At 37.4% G+C, this 26,071-nt stretch overlaps 1 protein-coding gene across 4 annotated transcripts in view; it reads left to right on the top strand.

The window, feature by feature from the left end:
• Positions 1 to 26,071, top strand: part of CERT1 (ceramide transporter 1) — an 80,456-nt gene that overhangs the window by 51,252 nt on the left and 3,133 nt on the right. For 3 of the 4 annotated variants that reach the window (XM_064735186.1, XM_064735189.1, XM_064735188.1), the window contains 12 exons: positions 207 to 290; positions 5,680 to 5,837; positions 11,718 to 11,810; positions 14,438 to 14,524; positions 15,462 to 15,554; positions 16,134 to 16,211; positions 20,428 to 20,523; positions 21,210 to 21,342; positions 21,468 to 21,538; positions 22,876 to 23,004; positions 23,756 to 23,885; positions 24,995 to 25,131. In XM_064735186.1, coding sequence (XP_064591256.1) covers positions 207 to 290; positions 5,680 to 5,837; positions 11,718 to 11,810; positions 14,438 to 14,524; positions 15,462 to 15,554; positions 16,134 to 16,211; positions 20,428 to 20,523; positions 21,210 to 21,342; positions 21,468 to 21,538; positions 22,876 to 23,004; positions 23,756 to 23,885; positions 24,995 to 25,122 — 1,280 coding nt within the window. In that variant the 3' untranslated portion in view covers positions 25,123 to 25,131. The remainder of the gene's footprint in view (positions 1 to 206; positions 291 to 5,679; positions 5,838 to 11,717; positions 11,811 to 14,437; positions 14,525 to 15,461; positions 15,555 to 16,133; positions 16,212 to 20,427; positions 20,524 to 21,209; positions 21,343 to 21,467; positions 21,539 to 22,875; positions 23,005 to 23,755; positions 23,886 to 24,994; positions 25,132 to 26,071) is intronic. The other variant, XM_064735187.1, reaches the window with a different exon arrangement.

The following is a 26,071-nucleotide window of genomic DNA, read 5'->3' on the forward strand; positions in this document are numbered from 1 at the left end:
TAGATTCCGCTGTTAACTGACATTTACACTGGTAGTGGTCTTGGGTCAAGCAAAATAAAACCAAACCCAAAAGGGAAGGAGGGGTCATGACTGTTGTTACAGGAAGAAGTGCTGGCTAACCATGAAGACAGTCTTAATTCTTTCTTGCACTCCAAAGAACTAGAAAAGCTTCTTCACTCCCATAATACACTCTCTCTCAAATCTAGTGGTAGAAGATGATGAAGATGATTTCCCTACAGTACGTCCTGATGGAGATTTTGTACATAACAGTAACAGCAGTAAGGAAAAACGTAAGTGTCTCCCAATTTTTTCAGTGATGAAAATTAGAATGAATGGTATGGTGATAAGTCTGGTACAAGACAGGTGTATTATGCTTTTTTTTAAGCAGAAAAGGGTGAGAATACCTATTTAAGTGTATGTGAATGGAAGTTCTTAGTCATGTTATAATTCTTTAGCAACTTCTGGTGATTCTCTGAGTTGTTCTTAATTCACACAAATACTAATGCAAATTTGTCAAGGTGTAATTCCCTGTTCTGTGTCTAAAGTCCTTGTTGCTACAAAATTCTGTTGAAACAGCTAATAATCTGAAATTATTCAGATATTGGGAACTGAGATTTTGTAACAGGTTGTTGCAAGTGTTACCTGCTTTAGGAGTTTGGTGGAGTTCAGTGCTTTTCCACTTAAGTCATATCCTCCTGTGGTTTTCACAAGTACTGTGGCTGTGGAATGGTTAAGACATCACTGTTGGTGATTCTTATTTATCATAATTTTAGAGCTTTTTTGTCTTTTCATTGTTATGATGAGCAGAATTCTGATATTTATTTTTATCATAAATGAACTAGTTATTTTACTCACTGTACCCATACAGCCAATGTGAAGAACTCATGCAAGTCTTGCTGTTCGAGAAATTTGATAGTTCTGGCCTGGAGGAAGTTGTGTATGCATTTAAACTGTATTTGCATTCTTCTTAGACCTTCTCATGTTTTCTGACTTAAATATTCTAGTGTTTACACTCTCTACTTGTTAGCAATTCAGTTAGTCCTAAGGTATTTCTTAGACTTGATTCACAAAGCTTAGAAGTTGCACCTTCAGTTTCAAGTGTGATGGAATCTCCCAAAGTACTCACTAGAAATGTTTTTTAAAATGTAAATACTTTCATGAAGAACCTAGCAAATATAGGGCAAAATAAGCCTTTTCTATGTCTTCTGTTTTCTTTTTAATTGGTTTTTGTTCCCATGTATTACGTATTTCCTTCATGTATTAAAGTGCTTTTTCTAAAGCATATCCTAAAGTGTTGTGATGGAAGAGGGAAGGAAATTGAATGGAAGGAGCTTTTCAGGTTACTTCCAGAATTCATCACATAAGTAGATTTTTCTACTGAGTACTAATTGTAATGCTGATTTCAGAGACTAGGTAGCATAACACAGAAGTTTTGAAGCAAGTGTAAGCAGGTGTATGGTTCCATTAACCCTGTTGTCTGTATGAAACTGTACTCTTTTTTTTTTTTACAAACTGTTAAGTTAGATTTCAGAAAACCGAAAAAGACAAATGCTAAGTAAGAGTTTCATTTTACTGCATGATTCATTTTGAAAGAGATGTCTTTGTCAAACTCAATTTTTGTACAATCATGTAGGAGTTTCAGCTTAATTTACTGGTAGAAAATCTTTTCGTATCTACGTTGGTTCTGGTGCATCTGTAATATATATGCATATACTATGGGGAATGTCATTAGGAAAGTCTGTAATTTTAATGGAGCTGGTCATCAAGCTTTTGGGAACTTACATGCCAGGAAATTGATACTTGGTGTTACAGATACCTGTATAAACTCACTCACTATAGCTCCCTACAGGAAATAATTCTGCAACCCCTTGCATTTTGCAGAACTTCTAATTCCAAATGAGTCCTGTATTCCATTGAATTTACTTTCCATCAATTATTTCTATGAAAATATTTGTCCTTATTTTGGTTTTTCTGTGTCTCAGTCTGATTTCTAATGGCTAAATTAATTATTTAGTAGCTGAGTGCTGCAAAGCTTGATTAGAAATGAATAATTAGACTCTGTCTTAGAGTGGAATTAAAATGGATACAATGGGGGAAGTAGGTGTCTCAGGTTGAGACAGCCATGCTCATGTATTGGGCAGAAAAAAAAGGTCAAACTGAACTGGCTATGAAAGACTTATCTTGAACTACACCCTTTTTAAAGCTTAGCCTCAGAGCAACTGTTAAAATTTGATTTCTCAATTTTCTGGTTCTCTTGTTGAAATTTCTATCTCATCCTGGAAGGACTCCAACAATTTTCTTAACCATAGCTTACAAGTGGTTGCCTGTTTATTCTGAGATGGTTCTCCTCTCAGTGGTTCAGGAAGTGAGGCATTGGTTCAACCTCTTAATTTAGCTTACTATGATATGATGAAATGTTTAAGCCTACTGTTCAAACTACTAGTGCACCAGTCTAAAGCTCAAATTATTAGATTTAAGACCGATTTAAGGGACCATATTCAAATTGACTTTTGCAATTTGTTCTCTCTGTGGGAAGAGAAAGTTAATGTAAATATGGACATTTGTGTACTGCTCTGAAGGTGATTTGGATAGGGAGGCTTTCTCTTTTCTGTGCTCTGCAGGATCTTTAGGTGAACAGGTAGGTAGAGTACTATGAAGTTGTTTAAATATATTGGCCACCTTCCAGTTGGCCAGTATATTTATTGGCCAATATTATTTATTCCAGTCTGGTAATTGGAAGTGTAAAAGACCAAGGTATGGTGTCTGGCTGATGCCTATTTGCCCATTGGGATCTTATATTCAGGAATGTAGAGTCTTGATCTCTAAGTGTTCCCATTCATCTCCTCAGGAAAGAGAACATATTTAGAATTAAATTTCCTAAGAGTAGGAAGAGGAGGAGTAACCTACTTAAGGAACCACCTTGAATACGGAAGATGTCTTTTGTACTGGAGCTATAAAGATGGAAGTGGTACAAAGACTGAAGAAGAGAAATTTGATGTAAATTGCAGCAGAGATTTATGCTGGATTTTTGTGCTTTGAATGGAGGAAAAATATTTGCCAAAATATTGTTGAAAAACTGGGGGTGTTCTTAAAGGAAAACTAATCATATTGATCCTATTGCAATCCACAGAGGATAACAACAGTAGGCATCAAGAAATGGACATGAACACAAATATTTGTTTTTCACTTAGAATTACTTAAGTGACATAATATGTTAAGGGAGCATAAAATGGAAAAAAAAAAGGAAAAACATCTTTCCACTTACTCTCTTTAGAATATTTTTCTATTTCTCTGGAAAACAGATTTGATCAAACAGTGGGAAGGTATTACCAGCAGAATCTTGGGAACAAGAAGGGAAACACCTATCCTAACAGACACAAAGGTCTAGGAGAGAAAAGCTAAACAGCTATTGAAAGTTAAAGAATGATGTCAAGAATTCCTTTTATGAAACAAAAGAGAAAGCAAGTCAGAAATGGAGCGTAGATGGATAATGAAAAATAAACTGCTTGGAAGATGTTGAAATTGAAGTTACGGTGGGAGACAAAATTACCCTGCTTTTTTCAGTTGACAGCATGCAGTTTGATAACCAGAGAGCAGTTGCAGCAGTAAGAACCCTTTCCTATTGGTCTTTACCTTTAAACATAGATCTCCAGATGCCTGGTTTAATTTTGAAATAATCAATTTGTAGCTGACATGAAAAAAAGTGTAAAAAAGGAATCAGAAATATGTTTGGTCTCTCCAAATAGAAAATCTTCTCACAAGTATTTGTAAAATGTCTAAGCTCAGTTGTTCCTGAGGTAAGGGTTAAGATGCTTCAGATACTTCCTGTGATTAGGAATGAATCAAAATACTTGTATCCATCATAAGGAATCAGTTGAGTGACCATCTCTTTTTAAAAAGATTCAGAATCTTCTGCAAGATGTTAATTTTTGCCCATAATTGTAATGACTGAAAAAATTTGGGCACTGACTTCAAGTCTGCAGCTCTTCATCTGACACTAGTCATTAAGGAATGGCTTAGGACTGTACGGAAGTGTTAATAAGGTGTGGCTGAGACCTCAAAAGGGACAAAAGTTCTATCTTTTCCAGAAAATTAAGCTGAGTTGCTGTATTTCTCTTAAATTCTACTGCAGAGATTTCTGAAATGATTTATATAGTGTTGCAGCTAGTTGCAGTTTCTTCAGCATGTCTGCATATTTCCTAAGTGAGAGAGAAAAATCACATCTGCAAATATTACAGTTGTGCTGTTAAGCCTGCATGTGAACATAGCCTACACCAACAGGAGGAATTATTAGTGTGAAACCATCTTTTTCAGTTGTGAAGTATTATGGGCAGAGTTCTTGTATTATTTTAATTATTTTCATTGGAGACACTCCTTGCTGGCTTATGCCACTGTCAGTGCCAGTCCCCGCTGTGTTCCCTCTGCAGCTGTTGGGGAGGGAGAGCTGGTCTGCTTATTATCATTTCTGAAACAATTTTTTTGTTCTCTTGCTTTTCTTTTTTTTTTCCAGCCCCCATCATTTTTACCTTTTAGGGAATATTCCCAATTAACATTTTTTAAAAAAAAAGGTTGTATTTTACCATAGTATGTCTGCTTCTTGAGGTATTTGGAATTGGGTGTAGTCTCTAATTACTTGTTTGAAAAAGAGTTTGATTCCTTTTGAAAGGGGGGGCATGTAAAGCCTCTAGAGACTTAAACCACTGCTGAGAACCATGTGATGATTGCTTTCCATTCCCTAAGTGCAGACACTGTTCTATCATTACAGAATAGACCTGCTTGAAAGTTCTGCTTTGCTCTTGCAGACAAATGAACTTACTCAAAAATTAATTGGTAGTTTTTAAAGTGTAAAAGTTTTATGTTGACAAACTGACAGACTGGAGGAAAAAATTATGTCAGTCCAGGTGATAAGTCAGGAGCTTGCTCTTTGGCAATAGCAGGAGTTACTTTAACTTGCTGGGTTCAGTCAGCTTCAACTTGAGTGTTACTTCTGCTTTGTAATATTTTCTGACATTCATGTGCAGTGCTTGATATGTTATTATGTCAACCTACGTACCAGTGTGACATATAATAGGTACTTTTTTTTTGCACACATTTTAAATGACTTGTTTAAATAGCCTTAGCAACAGATGGCCTGGTTGACAGCATGAAGCAGTTCTTGGAACTGTAAAACTCACAGTACTTGGAAAATTCATCACATTTGATGCTTTTATCTTATACCTTTTTACTTTTAGGTTTTAAAATTTGTAATTATATGCTTAAAAGAACCTTGAATTATACATTTTGGATTTGATGACATTTTGAAATTGTTCCTTTCTCAGTGCTGAGTCTGATACGTTTTAAGGTTGCTCTGTGTTAATTAGGCCCCATTTCAAGCTGTCAAACTGCTATTGTTACAAACTATTACCACTCCCTCCACCCACATGATTTGCAGAGTGCAGAGTAATACAGCATTACAAGCAGGCTTGAAATACAGTATAGCAAAATGAAGCTGCAAGGATCTGTTTTGCCTTTTGAATATTTTTCTTTATCCTGTGGATAACTGTGGACATTATTATCACTTCAGAATTTTATTTTTAAATTAACTTTATTGCCAGTCTGTTGTCTTCAAATACAACACATCCATGTGAAGTGCTTATTTGATTAAGGCAGCTATCAGTGATCTCATATATGTGTTTTTAGTGTTTCCACATGTGACACCCAAAGGAATTAATGGCATAGACTTCAAAGGGGAAGCTATAACTTTCAAGGCAACTACTGCTGGAATCCTTGCTACACTGTCTCATTGTATTGAACTCATGGTAAAACGTGAAGAAAGCTGGCAAAAAAGACTAGATAAGGTAAGATCATTTTCCTTTTACTTTTGTTGAAAGAAAAAGTTTCTTTAGCTTGAAATTGAAATTTCAAATAAGTTATTACTAACTTTGATACTCAAACAACTGCTTTTATTTTTATATACAACATTTATTAATTTCAGGTGATTCAATTATTAACCATATAAAATGTTAAGGAGCCTTGTTCTGAGTGGTGATGCAGTGGTGATATAGTAGCTCTTTTCATCATAGTCTTTTTTTCACAGCACTTATTCAGGTAGTGGTCCTATAGTCTTTATATCTTTAAAGAATCTGAAATTATCTCATAGTAGTAAGTGTATTGCTTTACAGCCTTCTGACATAGACTTAGTTATCTGTGCATGCCAAATGACGTGCAAGTCTCTGAAATGTTTTAGTATGATAAGAGGTGGTGATAACACTGGGGAAAACAGCCAATTCTAACTTTATATGTCTCCTCAAGATAAAATTATTTCACTGTCCTCTAAGAGACTGGTGAGATTAAGTTATACTTTATACCAACCAGTTAAATCTTCTGTATCGTGTTAGAGTATATGTTATTCTAGGCAGTGATAGTCCATTCTGAACCTATTCAACCAGTGTAACAGCTCTAAAGGAGCAGTGTCTTCTTGTCTGAGATCTGTTGTTGGAGGCATGGCAGGTTGGAGTTCAGGCTTTAATTTTTAGAATCGTACCATTGCTGGCTGGTGTACACTGCAGCTGTCCTTCTGTTCTCCTTGCATGTTTTGATGTCACATATACCGTGTATCAAATCCTACTCTATTTAGTGATACATTTTTCAAAGAATGAACATATTCAGACATATTTGAATCCTTGACCCTGTCTTCTGTATTGTTTGTGCATATGTCAAAGGCTTGGCCCTGTGTCACTGTATTGTGACTTCTGTCAATAACTTTTTACTGGTTCACCTGAGTGTTGGAAGAATTACAGTAGGTCCAAGACTTGAAGCCTGTTTATAAGATGATAGGGGAGTTCAGATTGGATAGAGACCTCAAGAGCTCTCTCTTGCTCTAACCTTCATCTTTAAGTAAGGACAGTTTGAATCAGACCAGGTTGCTCAGGGCTTTATCAAGGCTGCAGACAGCCTAGATCTTCGAAGCAGGTCTGCTCCTTATCTGTTCTTAGAATGAAAAAGTTTTGCCTTATATCCTGCTGGAGTAAGTTTTCTTCCAGTATCTAAAGCTTATTTTTCAGCCTTCTCCTGTAAACTGTGAGGACACTGGCTCAATTTCTTTATTAGTTTCTTAAACATATCAGAAGGATACTGTTAGATGCCACAGCAAAAGCCTTCCCTGTGCTGGACAAACACTCTTCATTTGTGTTGATGAGACTTTCCTTAGAGCATGTTTTCCTTGCCTGTACTTCAGTATATTTTAATAAGGAATAATATGTTAAAATATAATTTGAAATTATTTAGGTTTGGGTTTTGTCACTTTTTTTGTGTTGTCTTATAAACTAGCTTTAAAGCACTTGGGGAAGAAGCAAGTGGTTAGCAAATTCAAGGCTCAATTTCACTTGAGGTCTCATGGGACTAATGTCTCATACAGTATCAGTAAGTACATTTTAAAGGGGCTCACAAACTCCTTTCCACTTCTTTTCCCAGGAATTAAAAGGGCAAAAGCTCCTGACACCTAAGAGTTTTCAACTTGCTCTGCTTTGGCAGACCTGCAACTTTCAAAAAGGCCCATTTGTCAATGACATTTTCTGGGGTTTAGAGGACAGTTAGGGTATTAAGTACCTTAATTAGTTTATGAGGTCATTACTTTGTATTCCTCTGTTTGCTCACCTTTTGGAAGAGGAGATTATTTCCTTGAATGCAATAACTAGACTTGTGGTGGGATACCTTGGCAGAGAGTGAAATGCTGACGACCTATACAGCAGGATTAGATAGAAGAGTAGAATGAGAAAGCTCATGGGTCAAGAGAAAGACAGGAAGACTGCTTCCTGGTTTTTGTCAGGGCAGAACATTCTTGACACGTGGAAAATCAATTTGTTGCTGATTTAAAATAATGGGAAGTTAATGGGAGACAGAAGGACAAACAGCAGAATAAGTTGTCCTGCCCTTTTTCCTGAGCTCAACTCCATTCCTTTTCCCTGTAGGCTCCTCTACCAGAATCATAAAATGATTAAGGTTGTAAAAGATTTCAAACTTTATCAAGTCCAATGGTGTACCAGTAAACCTTGTCCCTGGTTGCCCCATCTATGCCTCTTTTAACATTGCCAGGCTCAGTGATAGCTCCAGTGAGACTGCCAGAGCAGGGCAGTCTGTTCAGTGCTTGTCTCCCCTTTCAGTGAAGAACTTCCTGCTGATATCCAGTCTAGCCCTCCCCTGCTGCAGCTTGGGACTGCTTCCTCTTTTCCTCTTCTGCTTGTGCTCGTTAGCTGGGAGGAAAGACCAGCCCCACCTGGCTACAGCCTCTTTCCAGGCACTTGCAGAGAGCAATGATGTCTTCCCTGAGCCTCCTTTTTCCCAGACTGGACACCCCCAGCTCCCTCAGCCACTCCCCACAGGAGTTGTGCTCCAGACACTCCATCAACTCCATTGCTCTTCTCTGGACAGCATCTCGATGTCCTTCCTGAACTGAGGGTTCCAGAACTGAACATGTGATTTCAGGAGTGACTTCACCTTTTCTGAGTGCAGGAGGACAGTCCCTGCTCTGCTCGTGCTGCCACAGCATTGCTGATCCAGGCCAGGATGCCATTGGCCTTCTTGGCCACCTGGGCATAGCCTGACTCATGTTCAGCTGCTGCCACCAGCACCCCCAGGGCCTTTCCAGCCACTCTGCCCCAGCCTGTGGCACTGCCTGGGGTTGTTGTGACCCAAGGGCAGGACCAGCACTGGGCCTTGTGGAACCTCTCTTGTAGAACCACTGGGCTCAGCCCATGATCCAGCCTGTCTGGATCCCTCTGCAGAGCCTCCCTGCCCTCCAGGAAGCAGCAGATCAGCACTCACACCAAGCTTGGTGTCATTTGTGAACTGCCTGAGCGTGCACTTGATCCCCTTGTCCTCATCATCCATAGAGATATGAGCCACGACTTGCCCAAATATTGAGCCCTGCCAACAGCAGTGGTGTCAGGCTACCAGCTGGATGTAACTCTATTCACCACCACTATCTGGGCCCAGCCGTCCAGACAGATGTTTCTTAAGTAGTGAAGAGTATACTCAGCCAAACCATGGGCTGCCATTTTCTCCAGGATAATGCTGTGGGAAATGGAGTCAAAGGCTTTAGTGAAGTCAAGACAGACGACATCCACAGGCTTTCCCTCATCCACTAAGCAGGTCACCCTGTCATAGAAGCTGAGGTTGGTAAGGCACAATATGCCTTTCACAAACCCTGGCTTGCTGGGCTGATTGATCACCACATGCTGTGTGCTCTCACTTGAGGTAGTATGTTCCATAACCTTACAGCCTGCTAGCAGCAGGCAGTGTATGGTGAGGAATGTTGCATTTGCAGTTAGTCCAAAACTTCATCTTTGCCATTCCTTTCTCCTCATACATTTTTCCCAGCTCTAGTGCCTCTATTAGTGACAGCCCTCTGGGAAAACAAATGTATTGCAGTGTAGATCCTTCATGGGATGTGATTCCTTCAGGAAATACCCCTGCAGTTTGGACATATGTATTCTGCTGCACCTCCTCACCTCCTCATCTTCTTGGTCTTGGCATCTCCGTCATTTCTCACTTTTTCTTCCAATTCTTCTTTCCACAGAGTGTTTTTTATTCCTTTTTTTTCCCCTCAGAGATGTGTCACATGCATGGTGGTTGGGCTGACCTGTGTGTTGCAGTGAGTCTGTTGTGGAGCTGGCAAGGGCCACCTCTGTCTGCCGCAAAGCAGCCTCAGTCTCCTCCCACAATTGCTGCGCATGTGAGCAGCGCCTTCATGCCTACACCCTTAATTACAGCAATTGACTGTATTCAGACCTACCTGCTAGCATTATTCCGGAGTGGTAGAGCTACTTTTGGTTTAGTTTTTATCTTTTCATTTTAGTGGTTAAACATCATTTTAAGAGTAACTTTTATAACTGTGGGGCTGATGAAGAGACGTTGTTTTCCATGTGATAGATAGGTGTGGGATGAGAATGGTGTAATCTTTGTACTTTTGATTTTCTTGAATCTGTCTGTAAACTGCTCTAAGAAGGAAATAAATATCGTGCGATGATAGAAGTATAGATTATATTATTAGTTTTCTTTAACTACCAAAATAGTAAAATGTCCAGAATGAAATTGATGTATATTGTAGTATTATCTAAAGTTATTGTAGTTGCAGCTTTTCTTTCCACCTTTTATACCCAGCTCTTAGGATCTTGAGCTTGACTTTTTGTCTCCAGTACAGTATGTAATACATTGAATGTATTTTAAAACACTTTTCTTAAAATATATACACATTTTATACACAAAGGATTTTGTCATTAGTATTTGAGCCACTGTTTTACTTGCAACGAAGTCTTTGTGATTATGCTTTTCATGTTGTCTTGACTGCTACAGCATTTTTCTGTTTTTGTTTCTGCCTTCTCTAATACTATTGCCAAGAGAAACTGGCAAATTTGGAGAGTCATATTTTGACACATGTGAATTGTAACTAATTTGCAGATTGAATTACAGAAAGTATGGGGATTTGGAGTGAGTGGGAGAAGGAGTTGTGTTTTAGGGGGGTCTGTTTTGTTTTTTATTCCAAGTCTGGTAACATTTCTGTACTTTTCTCAGTGACTTATACTCAAGCCATGCTTTATGTATCTTCAGGACTCTCCAGTTCCTTTCAAAAAAGATAATCATGCAAAATTTTCTGAAATCTGTTAGCAGGTACTGCCTCTTTGATTGCTTCAGAAAGGAAAAGCCTACAGTCACAATTAAGGACAATATTGTCTCCATCAAAATGTTGTGGGGTTTTTTGTGTATGTGTGTGTGGGGTGTGTGTGTGTAAAACTATACTACTTTGTTCTACATCAAAAGTATTCCCTAACTGGAAACGGGAAAATGTGTTTGAGGGAATGTTACCACCAAATTCCCAGTTAGTAAACTCATCTTTTCAATATTGCTTTAGGGTTTTCCACTGAATCTTTAAATTTCAATTTGGATTGCTGAATAATTAAACCCATATCTGCAAGAAGTGTGTGATGTCCACCTGTTAGACTTAACTTGATTTCATCTGAAGTGATTTGAAAGGGGACACAGAAACATCTTGCAAAAAAAGCTGATTTGTCAGAAGCTATTTCAGAAGTGTTTATAGCTTTTTCACGGAAAATGTCTGGCAGTATGCAGAATTTATAGAGGCAATATTAGATTTAGTCTGATTTTAGCATTACAGTTGTTTTATTCAAAATAGACAATGAATAGTCACTGTCAGGTTTCTACATAGACTGGCACCTAATACAGTCACAACCTGTTACTGGACAAGTGTATCAAGTTGCGCTCTGCATGGAATCCACAAAATTATTCACATTGCCCTAATTATAGATACAAACTTGTTAGTGTATCACTACATTCAGCATGTTAGCTTTTTACCCGTTTTAGTTTTACACTTTGTTATCCCTGCCCAAGTATCTGTGTCAAGGAAGTTTATATGAAGTGTCAGATACAAAGTATGACTCCCAATGAAGCATGAACAACTATGCTTAAACTAGAAACCAGTTTTTGCTTGCTGATCTGGTTTCTTCCACATGACTTAGAAGGTATCCTCAAGGTAGCTAGTTCCCCAAACTTTCTATTATATATGCATGTATATTGGCACATATAATGCATACATGCAAATAAACTCAGAAATTCATCAGCTTTGCAGTTGCTGCTTGGAGAAAACACTACCCTGGCCGTTCCATTTATTGGCCTGTTCACATTTTATTTTTGCTGCATTAAATGGTCATGTAATTTTACAGGAGACAGAGAAAAGGAGAAGAATTGAAGAAGCATACAAAAATGCTGTGACAGAACTGAAGAAAAAGTCCCACTTTGGAGGGCCAGACTATGAGGTATGAATTTTACTTTAGAAACTTTTTATAACACTATGACTTTTTCAGGTGCCCACTGAGCCACTCTACTACTCCCCTCAGGTGGACAGGGGAGAGAAAATATAATGGAAGTCTTCTGGATTGGGATATGGACAGGGAAAGGTTATTCACCAATTGCTGACAGAGGCAAAACTCACTTGAGGAAATACCACTTAATTACTAATCAAATCTTAAGACCACCTTTTCACTACCCCTCTCTTCTTCCTGGGTTTAACTTCACTTCCAAATTTTCTGCCTTCTACCCCTCAGCTGTGCAGAGAGAAAAGGAATGGGGATTGTGGTCAGTTCATCTCACATTGTCTCTGCCGCTCTTTCCTCATCACAGGGAGCATTCCTTACACTCTTACCCTTCTCCATTTTGGGATTTCTCCCACAGGAGACAGTTCTCCATGAACTCTTCCAACAAGAGTCTGTCTCATGGACTGCAGAGTTCTTCATGAACTGCTCTGTGTGAGTTTTCCCCACAGGATGCAGTCCTTCAGGAACAGGCTGTTCCAGCATGGGTTCACAGTCCTGCCAATAAACTTGTTCCAGCATGAGCTTCTCTCCATGGAGCCACAGGTCCTGCCAGAAGCCTGCTCCTGTGTGGGCTTCCCACAGGATCACATCATTCTTTGGGCATCCACCTGCTCCAGTGTGGGCTCCTCACTGGGCTACACGTGGATCTCTGCTCCTTCGTGGATCTTCCATGGGCTGCAGTGGAACAGCTGCTTCACTGTGGTCTGCACCAGAGGCTGCAGGGAAATCTTAGCATGTGGAGCACCTCCTGCCCCTCCTTCTTCACTGACCTGGTACCTGCTGAGCCCTTTCTCTCAAATGCTCTCACTCCACTCTTTTCTAGCTGCAGGTTTTTTTTCCCCTTTGTTAAATACAGTGTCACAGAGATGATGGGCATGGCCTTGGGCAATGGCAACAGCAGGTCCATCCTAGAGCCAGCTTACACTGTCTCAGTTGGACATGGGGGAAGCTTCTGTCAGCTTCCCACAGAAGCCACCCCTGTTGCCACTTCAGCTACCAAATCCTTCCTACAATAACACAATACACTTTTAAGATTGGGTTGTTTCCTTAAGAGGGAAAGTGAAGTTTCACAAGCCAGTGCAAGCATGATTTACAATTGTGTTCATGCCAGACTTACTTTTTCACCTTGGAAACTGAAACTGTATAAAGAATCTCAGTCCTTAATTCCTTGAGTAGAAGTATATCTTAACCTTTGATGTTTTGCTTTTGTCCGAAGTACGTTTCTTGCAGATATTTCTGTTGGTTTTTTCTTAATTTCTCATACATTTGATACTGCTTAAATGTAATTGTACTTTACCTTTTTATTTGTTCAGCTGTAGAGATAAGTAAAACAAAAATATGAAAACTCTGACAGCAGAGACAGTCCTAGAAGATCACATGTAACTTTAACTGGTTTTCAGTTTGTCACTGCCACTTGAAATACTATGTTTTCAAATTCTGATTTTAAGTTCCTTTCTTCTGTTAAATTGGATTTCATCAGCATTCTCCTCAGTGAGGTATTTAGTTCTATTCTAAGATGCATAAACCAGCTTTTGAAGAGTAATAGTAGAATGGTTTAGGTTGGAAGGGACCTTAAAGATCATATAGATCCAATATCCGTGCCAGAGGCAGCAGGGACTTCTCCCAGTCAACCAAGTTGCTTAATGCCCCATCCAGCCTGGCCTTGAACACTTCCACAGATGAGGTATCCACACTAATGTAAGCTAGTGCACCTGAAATACAGTGAGCTTGACCCTTTCATGTACATTAATGAAGCACATTTCTACTTTCAAGTCATAGTCTGAGAAATAGCAGTAGTACTGTACAGCTATCTAAGGTACTTGACATTAGATTAATTGTTGTCACTGAGACATTCACTGTAAAAGAATGAAATAAATAGGAAGTTAAACTTCATCTACTTGGTTACGAACCCAGCTGCTTCTTCCAGGTGTCACTGCTGGTACACAGTTTTGGGGGTTTTTTTAACTTGCAGGAATAGGTTGTTTTACAATACAGTAAATGCAGTAAACCTAAATATATTAGATTACCATTTTAATTAGTAGACTAGAGTTTTCAGTCCTTGATTTAACTCTACCTGTTGTTTACTGTTAAACTGCTGATTCTGAGAATTGAATTTTCAATAGAGATCCCCAAAATTATGTCTTCCCTTGTTGTATTTTTTATCACACAGTGCCTTAAGGCACTGAAATACTTGTGAGGAGTCTAACTACACAGTTATGTTAATAGATGTTCTTTACTGACACTGTAAACATTTTCAAGAGAAGACATTTATTAATTAAGTCATAAATTTGGAGTCAAAGCATACTGACACTATTACTCACTTTCCTGGGGTTTTTTCTTCTTTATGTAACTATCATTAAATTGTTGTTAGAGGATGACACTTCCTTTAACAAGTAAAGGTTTTCAGAGAACTTGTAATCTAAGAATATTGGTGAAAATATTTGAGATCTGCAGAAGAAATTTGCTTCCATCAGTTACATATAAAATGTAAATATGTATTTCTGATGTTAAATTGAAGTGGAACTTTTATGTCTCCAGGATTTTTAACTAGTTTTTTCCTTATGCTCTAGGAGGGTCCTAATAGTCTGATTAATGAAGAAGAGTTCTTTGATGCTGTTGAAGCTGCTCTTGACAGACAGGATAAAATGGAAGAACAGGTACTAAAACTTGAAAAATGTCTTAATGATGAGCACTTCCTGAGAGACTTCTGTGTCTTACAGTCTGTCCTGAGGTGTATCTGAAGCTCCAGTTTATTTATTCTGGCACTGATCAGGGAATTCCCCTTACTATTTTTACAATAAAAAATAGTTGCTTAATGCTAATTTTAAGATAGTAACTTCATAGCTTGTGTAGAAAATAATAGTACAAGTGCTAAGTTTATTAAATGTCTCTAGTTTCTAATTCCTAAATAAATGTCCTGTATGAAAATTATCTATATGTGACTGCTGCCCTGTTAAGATAAAAATATCAAATACTACTGTCTCTCAAAATCTCAGCTGTCTCTCCAAATCTAGTAATTGGTCTGAAGTTTCTTTTTACTTCAGTGATATATGGAATAGGAAAGACATTGTTCTGCTGGGGTACTTCACTAACTAATTTTTTTAATACACTTCAGGGACAGGTATCAAAAAGGATAAGATGCATTCTAGAAAATAGGGTTTGAGAGCATATAAAATGAGAGGGAATAACAAAGTCATGCATCCTTTGTCGTAAAAGACTTTATGCTTAGGAATGTAATGAATAACAGTGACTTGAGATTTAGAAGACTTTCTAGTGGACCTGTAATACCCAACAGAGTTCACCCTATGTTGGAATCTCTTAGCAAAGAGTAAAGGTTTTGAGTGACTGTGATAGTACTACATGGATCTTTAGTGCTGCCAGTGTGTTTTCCTTAACTCAGAAATACACCTTGAAGTTTAGATTAATTCAGTCTTCAGGCCCACTCACTGAGAATTCCAGTGGGATGACAGCTTCATGTCTGTCATGGACAGCATCAGTTGTTGTAGTCACTATGTAGATTGAGCATGACTCACTTTGTTTCACAGTCCACCCCGTAGCAGCTGACTAATAATAATTAAACCTATGTTGTTGCAGTCCCAAAGCGAAAAGGTTAGATTACACTGGCCAGCACCCTTACCTTCTGGAGATGCATATTCTGCTGTGGGGACTCATCGATTTGTGCAAACGGTAAGATATTTATCCTGATCTTCTGAGAATAAGGGGCTGGTCTGTGCTGTTTCTATGTAATGTTTTGTATGGGTAGGTGAGATTTTTTCGGTGTTTCTAGTAACTTCCAGTGGCCTATTCATTTTTGAAAAACAGTAGCTGGAACTGAAGAAGGACTGCTTTTTGTCTTGACTCAAAAATACTGATTTGAGAACCTACTTAGAATATTCTTTACTTGTATCAGGCTTGTCAGGCATAAAAAAAGGAAAAACCACAATTGGCTAACTGCAGTATTTTCAAGATACCTTCATCCAGATTCATTGAACTGATTTTATTAAAAAAAAATAATAATCCAGTTGGTTGTATCAGGACTGGTTGACTTGTTTTTGGCTGTTACTGGAAACACTATGCTCCTGTCAGGGCTACACTGGGAGCATAATATATAATAGGTGCATGAAATCAGCATTTGCTGCTGTGCTTGCTGCTTATGGTGCTTTTGTTTTCCTTTTCTTCATTATCTTGTGCTTGCAAGTTGGTACTGAACGCTCTGTTGTGCCTTTGTTCTGATTACTTGGTTTTTTCTTTGTCTGTCTCTGGTAGCCCTATAGTCGCTCTTCCTCCATGTCTTCCATTGATCTAGTCAGTGCCTCTGATGATGTTCACAGATTCAGCGCCCAGGTACTGTATTGATATGTCACATGGGGGTTGCATATCTTTGCTTTATATCATCCTTTTCTCTAGAACCTGGGGTTGTTTTGGTTTTTGATTTTTTTGTTACGTCAAACACTGCTTGCTTTAAACTAGTACATTGAGGCAAACAAAGGAGTTCTCTATTCCTGTACTAAATGGTTGTCTTTCTTTACATCCAGCTTGCATGCATACCACTTGTGCAGAGGCCCAAATCTTGTGAAACTATTTGGTTTACTTCAGTAGCTTTAATAAAAATGTCTATAGTTTGAAAATTTTGTATCTCTGGTTATAATGAAAGTAAAATAACATGTTTTACAGAGGCTGGAGATGGTCTTTGCTTCAGATTGAATAGTTTTTCTTGCTTTTAAATGAAAGGTTTGATTTTTATATGAAGTGTTGATTTGCAATGATATTAATACATTGAGTCTTATGGTTCACTATTACCATTTTTTACCTCTATGACTACTTTGATTACCAAAAGACCATTAAACATGTTGATCAACAAGACTGTGGGTATGACAGATCATATTGAAGTGTTCATGTATCACTTGTCCTTCAGAAATTAAGTCTGATATGCTGAATATGTCAATGTTGCTATAATGACATATACCAGTAATGTACAAAATTACTTTAGGTACTTAATAGGAAGGTGGTTGTGTAGGGTAGAATTAGATAAGTGTTTGCTTTCTAATCTCCAAAACAGTAGTTCAGATATGTTATTCATGCTATTTCTTTCTTTCTGTGATCCATATGTGATGGTGAATATGGAGCTTCCTTCTGGGATCTGCTCTTTTGCTCTTTTTTAAAAGCTCTGACCTATCTTTTTTTTTTTTCCTAACAGGAATGGATTTTAACTTTTTTTTTAACAGAGCCTGGAATTCTATTACCTGCAGACCTTACTACCAGCTCCATGAGCAGAAGCAACATTTAAGGACTTGCCTAATGGACTAAAATTCCAAGACCTTGCAGTTAGTTTATTTCTGAAATCTGAACTTACTGCAAGGGAAAAAGTATGCGAGTCCTGTTGCACAATAGTGATAGGCTCATCTACTGGTACTCCAGTAGCTGAGTTAGTTTTCTAAGTTCTTTTTTTTGGGAGGAGGGGTAATAAAGTGAGGGGATAATAAAGAAAGGGAGTAATAAGTAACAGAAAGCAAGTCTGATTGCCAAGATGGGAGATAGTACTCTGTCAGGTTGTGGTTGCAGAGATCATTCAGCATAAGGGGAACTCATATTTTCCCAGATATGCAGGTGTCCTCATTTTCACCTGTTTTATGCCTGTGATAACATTTCTGTATTCATATGATAAACCTGAGTTGTAGAGCACCACTGTGACTGCAGAACTGATCACTTGCAAACACATCTGAGGTGGACCAGATCATTATCACAATAATGCAAATTGTGGTTAAATATCAGGATCAAATGGACTGGAGTAAAGTTGCTTTTTTTGCCTGCTGCATGGATTATACTACATGAAAGTTACTATGGAGTGTGTCCTAACCCAGTTTCAAGTTAATGGCCTCACTACAGAAAGTATGAATATCCCCACATGCGGTTCCACCCTCCCAAGTATTTTCCCTAAACCAAATTTTTTGTCAGACTAACAAGTCAGTCCACCTGTTCTGGAGTTTCAGTTCTACTGAACAAGACAACAAAAAGCATGATGAAAATAGCAGACCTTTTCATTCTACCCACTATAGATTTTAAAAAAATTGGCCTCTGTTCCCAGGCTGACAATTTGGCTTTAGGAAGGAAAACTAGTATCTTGGTTCTTAAAAAATGTGATTTTTTTCCTAGACTTGATGTGAATGAAGGGAATGTTGGTATCAGTAAAAGGTCAAGTAGCAACTAACAGCCCTGTTTTTAAGACTGAGAAGTATAAACAGAAGTATTCTGATGGGAGCTGTTTCTTCAGTGTGTCTCTAGAAAGGCATTGTTGTCTCTGCCAGTTGAGTGGGAGTTCAGATCACTTTCTTTTGAAGATCTGTCAGCTTTATAATAGGTTCTGAGTTGTTCTTGGGCCCTTTAAAGGGAAAAACTTGCCACTCAAAGTTCAGATCAAGGCTGTATGGCATACAGGTTGCAAGCATTTCTGCAGACCGTTCTTGTAGCCCACTAGGAACCCAGAGTTAAGAGTGAGCCTCTCAGGTGGAAGAGACTCTTTAGATCTTGACTATGCCTCTGAAATTGGTGCAGGTTGACAGATGGTGACCAGTGCATAGACTAAGTACAGTTTGTACAGACAATGTGCACAAGCAGGTTGTGTAAATACTGCATTTCCTGGTGAAGCAGGAGTCTGTTCAGATTGCATTCCTGTGGGTGCCTTGTTCTCTTCTTCCCTTGGTATTTCCTTCATCTCTTTGCATCTAACACATGAAGCAAAAAGTATAAAAAGACCAAAGTAAATGTATAAACACAGCATTTTCCTTTATAAATTAGGAGGTGGGATGGAAAATACATAAGGGCCGGAAGGTATGGCAAGTACGTGCTGAGAGCATAGCAAGGATTCCTTTCTTAAAGCAATGTGACCTAGAATTAAATCGTTAAATATTTAAATAGCCCACATTCTTACCCAGTTTATATTGTAAATATAAACTGGGCAAGAATGTGGGCTATTTAAATATATTTATATTATCATGAAACCATGGCAGTTTGTACTGTCATGGTTTCACTGGAAAAAAAAGGGAAGAAACTTTTGTAGGAAACCTGCTAGTAACTGGCAGCAAAAGTTGACTTGTCTAGAAGCTGAAATACAAATCTTGGTGGTGTTTATTGTTCACTGAAGCTCAGAACCAGAGCACCCAAAACCTGGATTGATAACTTTGCCTTGTCTAGATAAGTCTGTGCTTAGTTAAACTAACACAAACTAGGATTTCCATCCAATGGATTTTGTTTTTTCATGTTGTGATTCTACAGTTTTTTGATTCTGGCCTTAAGTGTATTTCCTGTTGGGTACACAGCACAAACAAAATTACTGCCTTAAATTAAAATTAAATAATATCTTTCAGTTCTGTGTCGTATTAAAAAGATGAATTAATACTACTTTTGCTTTCTACTTGTTTTCATACTTGCTCAAATAGGTTTTGCATATTTTACTGCAAACTATGGCTTCATATTTTTGTAAGATATGCAAAAGCACCCTGGGGTTCAGGGTACACTTCAAGTTCCACTACGACTAATCTGTGTTGGTCATTTAACTAATTTTGTTTGTAGTGCTTTTTCTTTTGGGAAAAAAAAAGATATTTCAAGTAGTTCAGGAAAATGCTGTGAATCGTGGGGACTTGCTTTCTATTACAAGTTTTAGTAGTCATCTGTCTTTAGGGTGGAAAAAAGTTATTAAAGTGTTTCAAATACTTGAAGCATTTCACAGCAATGGGTACCCTATGATTTTGCTTCTGTTTTTATTTGGGGCATTAGGAAAAGGGTGGGGAACCAAAGAAACAGAATAATGTATTAGATCTAAAATAAGCATCATCTTCCTGTCCCAGTATCCATTTTCATGCATATTGTATAGAATAACAAATGAGATATTCACTTAGCTTGATAAAAATACAGCAAATATTTGGCTGTAAAAAAAAAAAGGCACAGCTGCTAGCAAAATAAGTTTTAAATGAGCATTTTGTAATTATAGAATCTCTGTACCATCATAATCTTTTGAGTGTAGGCATTTCTGGGGTTTTGTCTAGCTGTCAACTGTGCAAAGATGCCTCTGAAACAGGAGGCATGCTCCGCTTGTGACTGTTTTCGTCACTGCTCTTCCAATATGATTTTTCATGTGCATTTTCTTTTTAGAGCTTGTCAGTTTTCCTCCCTAATCACCTGGCTTTGTTGAGCTTTTAAAATGCTCTTCCAGTGAATATCTTATAGTGCGTTGTAATTCCACTTAGAGATACTTGCAGTTCCTAACTGCTGAAATAAAGAACTGTTTTAGGTAGAAGTTTTGAGCTTTGACAGTTTAAAGGCACAAAGGCAGGCTAGGATGTACCCACAAAAGAGGAAGTTGGAATTTGAATCAAAATTTTGGCTTTTGTTTCCAAAGGTCAGCATTATTTGTTTGTTCCTAACCTAACAGAGAACTCTCTCATTTAAATTTAGCTCCTGCACAGGAATTGAAGCATTAACTTGTGACTTCCAATGCTGTATAGTATCTCCCCTAAAACATGGAAGGAATGAGTTAAAAACACCTGGGTTTTTTCCTTTACAGGTGGAAGAGATGGTACGAAACCACATGACGTATTCCTTGCAAGATGTAGGAGGAGATGCCAATTGGCAGCTAGTGGTAGAAGAGGGAGAAATGAAGGTAAATGTTTCAGGTTTGGTTAATTTGTGTAAGATGATACACTGTGAAGACAGATACTTCCAGTGTACATTTGGCAGTGTTACCTTTACTGCTGGACTCAGTGATCTTAAGGGTCTTTTCCAACCTAGATCATGTTATGATTTTTGAAAATATTATCAATCATCAAGTTATGCTGTTGTAACTTCTCTCTGGGAATAGCACTGTTTAGGTTGGGACTGGGGTCCATCAGAACTGTGGCTTCTAATCTACTTATTCATATAAAATTCTTTGTAACTCTTGCAATAGATTCATATTTACAAATTCCTTTCTCACTCTGTCCTACTTAAAGCTTGGTATCAAAGTAATGGGTAAATTCTATGTACAAAAATAACCAGGGTAACAAGCTACAGTGTTGGCTGCTCCACCATGATTATAAATCCATATGGATAGTAATAAATAAGCTAGCTTAATCATTTTTGGAGTAGAAACCTTAAAGTACTGGTATTTTAATGTGAAATGCCACATAAGAATGTCTTCAATGAATGTTACCAGAGAACACTTTCATGGCAAATTATTCATGTGATAAGCTTCTAGATAAGTGGTTTGTTGGTTCAGATTTTTTTAAGACTGATTAAATTTCCATAATTAAAACATGAACAGTTTTGACAGCTTCTGTTCTACATATCTTTCTTTGTGTTTGGCTATAGGTATACAGACGAGAAGTGGAAGAAAACGGAATAGTTCTAGATCCTTTGAAAGCCACCCATGCTGTTAAAGGGGTAACAGGACATGAAGTTTGCCACTACTTCTGGAATGTTGATGTTCGTAATGACTGGGAAAGTAAGGCATTGGTTCTTCAGCTTTGAAGGTTTATCAGCAAGAATAGTATTTATAGCACTGTCCTATTGTCTGTGACTGTTCACTGATGGTTTTTTTTTCTTCCCCCCACCCCCCTCCCCTTTTAGCAACAATTGAAAATTTCCATGTTGTGGAAAATTTAGCTGATAACGCAATCATCATTTACCAGACACATAAGGTAATAAAACTTCATTTGCATACCTTACTGAGACATCTGAAGTGTGCATGTTCCAATATTCTGAATAATTTACTGGCCTAACAACTTAAAATACTGCTCTGGACAATATTCCAGAACCAGTTCTCTATTAAACTGCAACTTATATCAATTTTTCAGACTTTTCTTGAGAGCATAATTAGTTATGCGTGTGTCTGATAGAGCTTGCAGTAGCAAGTGAGGACTGCTTTTTATGTCATGATTATACCACTGCCAGCAAGGCCAGATTCATGCAAAGCAAACAGAAGCAATAAATCACCACTGACTACAAGGAAGAAACCTACACCACTGTATCAGATGTGTTTTTGCAAAAATGCAGGTTAGCATTCACCACAATTAGTTGACATACCACCTCATAATGCAAGTGTTTTTAATTGTTGGTGCAACATTTGTTCATGTACCTTAATTGTTTTTTCCCCCAGAATGGTTCTGGTGTCAGTTTATAAAAATGTTCATTTTAATTACAACCCAACAACTGAAATGCAAAGATCTGAAAAATTTGTAGGAATAAAATTTACATACTCATCCTTAGTCTTGCATGTTTCTAAGCATTAGTATATTCAAATGTTAGAAAAAAAGGTTTTTCTTTGATAATTTTACCGGTAGTGCAGTTATAGTAAAACTTCTTTAATAGAAGACTCATAATTTTGAGTAAGACAGTTGTGTCATCTGTAGTGGTTGTGGTAAAAGCCAGAACTTTTTTCTCCTGCTGAATGTCAGGAAAATAAGTTCTGTATATTTTATTTTGTCAGTTTCACTCTAAAACTTTCACGTTGTCACATTTCACTTCTAAAACTTTCTCTTGGATAATATCAGTTTGCTATATCTATCTTACTGTAGTAGTAGCTTTTTGACGTAATATTTTTTTCAAATATATCTCTCCTTTCTCTTCTCTGGAGACATAAGTAAATGTAGATGCATCCTTATACACCTAACCCTTAGTTCAGTTTGTAGTTTACAAGTATTTTAATTAAAACACAAACCTGAGGTTCAGAGTACAGGAGGGTGACTGCCTATTCCTATTTTTTTAACTGAAAAATTCATTGCAGTTTAGTGTTCTGCATTTCAAAGACCTTAAAGTTTTGCCTTAATTTTTTTTGTATGAAGTGTAGCGAACCTGAAATTTTTGTTCCCTATTTACAACAGTTATGTTCTCTTTCAGTTTTCAGAATGAAATTACTAAATTGAAAATACTTTAACTTAATAATATAACTGACCTGGTTTGCCTTGCTTGGTTTTTAATTTTAACTAAGGATAGTTGTTAAACCTGCAAAAGCTTATGTTCAGCTGTTTCTCTGCAGAGAGTGTGGCCAGCCTCTCAAAGGGATGTGCTGTATTTGTCTGCCATCAGAAAGATACCAGCATTCAGTGAAAATGATCCAGAAACGTGGATTGTGTGCAATTTCTCTGTAGAACATGACAGTGCTCCTGTAAGTATTATTTTGATTCTGTGAAGTTCTGCTTTTAAGGTAGCTTTTCTCTTCCCATGGTAATGCATTTGCAGTGTTAGTGTGAGGGCGATGGAGGGTTTTTACAAAAGTACAGTTAATTTAAATCAGGTGGTAAAATGACTTGATGAAGGCATTCCTAGCCAAAAGCTTTCTTGCCTTATCTCTCAGTTTGGATGATCTAAGGTGTTACAGCAGAATGGAAGCAAAATTTCTGGAGATGTGAAAACATTTTAAAGAATTGAGGCTATTTTGTATGGAATAAAATCAGTATCTCTTCAGCATTGTCAAATATAGGAGTAGGATTGTATAATTACAGATAGGGTTAAGTCTTCATTTTACAGTTTTGCCTTGGTTCTGTGAGATAATAGCAATGGTTGTTTTCCTTCGATTGCTACTCCATAGCCTGCTTTTAAAGGAAAAGTTAACTTTTATTTGTAAATGATGATACATTATTCTTTAAATAAATCAATTTCTTTACTGATTTGTCACAACGCTTGAAGTAATTCACTTATAATTTGTTAAGCAAGCAGAAACCTGAGATTCACCGACATTTTAGATCCTTCCCCTATCCACCATGTATCATTTTACTCATTTTCACGTTACATCTGTGCAAGTGCTAGAGAAGCAGAGTTTCTAGAGTGTCTTAGACTTCATGATGAAAAGATGTTCATACTCAAGTATGCTGAAACAAATTTCGTTTAAAGCTTACTATGTTTCATATTTTTGGCAGTTGAACAATCGCTGTGTCCGTGCCAAAATAAATATTGCGATGATTTGTCAGACGCTAGTAAGCCCACCAGAGGGCAACAAGGAAATAAGCAGGGACAACATTCTGTGCAAGATTACATATGTAGCTAATGGTAAGTATAAAATTTTTCAGTATGACATTCACGATATATGTTAATTTTGGGAAGTTCAATACTGGCACAAAAATAAAAAAGAAAACAAAAAGGCTTGATGCCTTTTCCCCTTTCTGTTGTATCTATATATAGCATCACCTTTGTGTTCATCATGTTCAGAATGTCTCAAATGAAGGTGCTACATGAACTGGTGAATGGAATCATTCATTATGTGGTACTCTGGGAGGAATAAATGGAAGAGCTGTGTAGCTCAGTTCTAAGTATATAGCCTTGGGGTGGAGGAAGGTGAGCAGAAATGTGTGCAACTGGAATGAGTTGGCATAGCTTTTAGTTTCAGTAATGATATGTTGGGTTTTTTCATGTACTACTAATTTTTTTTCTCCCAATTAATCTCATTAGGCTGAAAAGCTGCTGATTGTCAAAGCCAAATTGTATTGTTGTTGTACCCAGTGTTTAGAAATGTATTAGTATTGGAGAGACATGCTTACTATCTTCTCTCCCAGAGCTACGAAACACTTCAAGGGTAGCTTACTCAGCTTTTTACTTTTTTTTTAACATTTCCAAATTTCTTAAAAAGTATGTTTTCACTGCTAAATTCTGAACTGTGACTATATGGGAAGTAATAGCTTTTTCAGCAACATACTTTCCTTGTGAATGAAAATGTAATTAAAAATCAATTCAGGTTTTGTTTAAATGCTTTATAATCATTTACAGGGTGTTGCCTGTGTGGCATTTCTGCAGGCAAATGCAGTAATTATTGAAAAGTTAAGACTGACTCTGCTTTCTTTGAAATAAGGAGTCACTCAAGTCTCTTTCTCTTTGTTTCTTGGAAGCCCATAGAGAATATCTTCTTCTATTCAGGAATTTTCCCAAGACTCACCATGCAGCATATTTAATGTTTTCTAAATAATGGCATCATAGATCTGGACTGAGCTTGAGTATTACAAACAGAAAGTACAACACAAGCCATGGGGCATAAAAGAATCTGCTGTTGGTTATTCCTTCTTGTTGCTTCAGGAAGAGTTGCAGGAGTAATTAACTAAAAGTTACTTTTTCAGCATTTAGTGGAGTTGCTTTATTTCAATGTCCTTCTTTCTGTTTACTTGTAGTGAACCCGGGAGGATGGGCTCCTGCATCAGTGTTACGGGCAGTGGCCAAACGAGAATATCCAAAGTTCTTAAAGCGTTTTACATCGTACGTGCAAGAGAAGACAGCAGGAAAGCCTATTTTATTCTAGTACTAGCAGGTATAAATACTTCTAAAATTTTTTTCACCATTTTAAAGGCCAAATGAAAGTATGCAATCTAGGAATGTCTTCCATGATTAGCATGGCTTCAGTGCTTGCTTTAGCATGCAATATACTTTTAAAAAACATGTAATTTGTGTGTACGGCTGCACAAGTTAGCCAGCATTAGTTTTCTTAGACTTCTATTGGTTCATTTTGCAAGTTTTTGCATACGTGTCCAGTTTATATAGAAGTAAAATAGGATGAAGTACTGGTTTTTTTTCAGCTATCACAGGCATTTTGCATTTGTTCTGAAAAAACACATACTGAAGTTACTCTAGAGCCTCATGAGTTTTTTATAACTTAAATTCTACTTACAATTGCATATTTCATAGACTATGAGTACATTTCAGTTTTCTTTTATATTGACAGAATAGTTTGACCTAGGATTTTTATTAATGGAACTTCACTGACAGACCAGCATGAATTACTAGAATACTTAGAAGACTGTGACTTAAGGTTTTTCTTCCTTCTGATGAACCTAGGAAAGAAAAGGGATTTCCAGATGCTTTCTGAAGTCAATGGAAATATTGTTTATGGTGGAGGTTATTGGCTAATCTAAAGTTTTTTGAACAGTTAGATGATGATATGACGTTAGAAGAGGATTTCTTGATCACTTTGAGGATATCTGAGCCCCTTAGTGTTAAATAAGGCCTAATTTATTTTTGCTAATTTTAGTTCTGCTATGTATTTCATTTACTATAAGTGCCATGTCAAACCACAGAATTCTGTTTAGTTGTGCTAGTGTTACAGCATCATTCAGTCACATCTGAAGATGAGTCTCTGTCACTTTTTCTATGTGTGACATAGGTTACTTCTAATTTTGGATTCTGTTTACTGTGTCAGACTCCAAGAGTCTTAGTTGTCATTCTTCTGTGACAGGTATCCCTTTAATGATTCA

The sequence above is a fragment of the Zonotrichia leucophrys genome, chromosome Z (assembly GCF_028769735.1).
Source record: "Zonotrichia leucophrys gambelii isolate GWCS_2022_RI chromosome Z, RI_Zleu_2.0, whole genome shotgun sequence".
Classification (NCBI taxonomy): Eukaryota; Metazoa; Chordata; class Aves; order Passeriformes; family Passerellidae; genus Zonotrichia; species Zonotrichia leucophrys.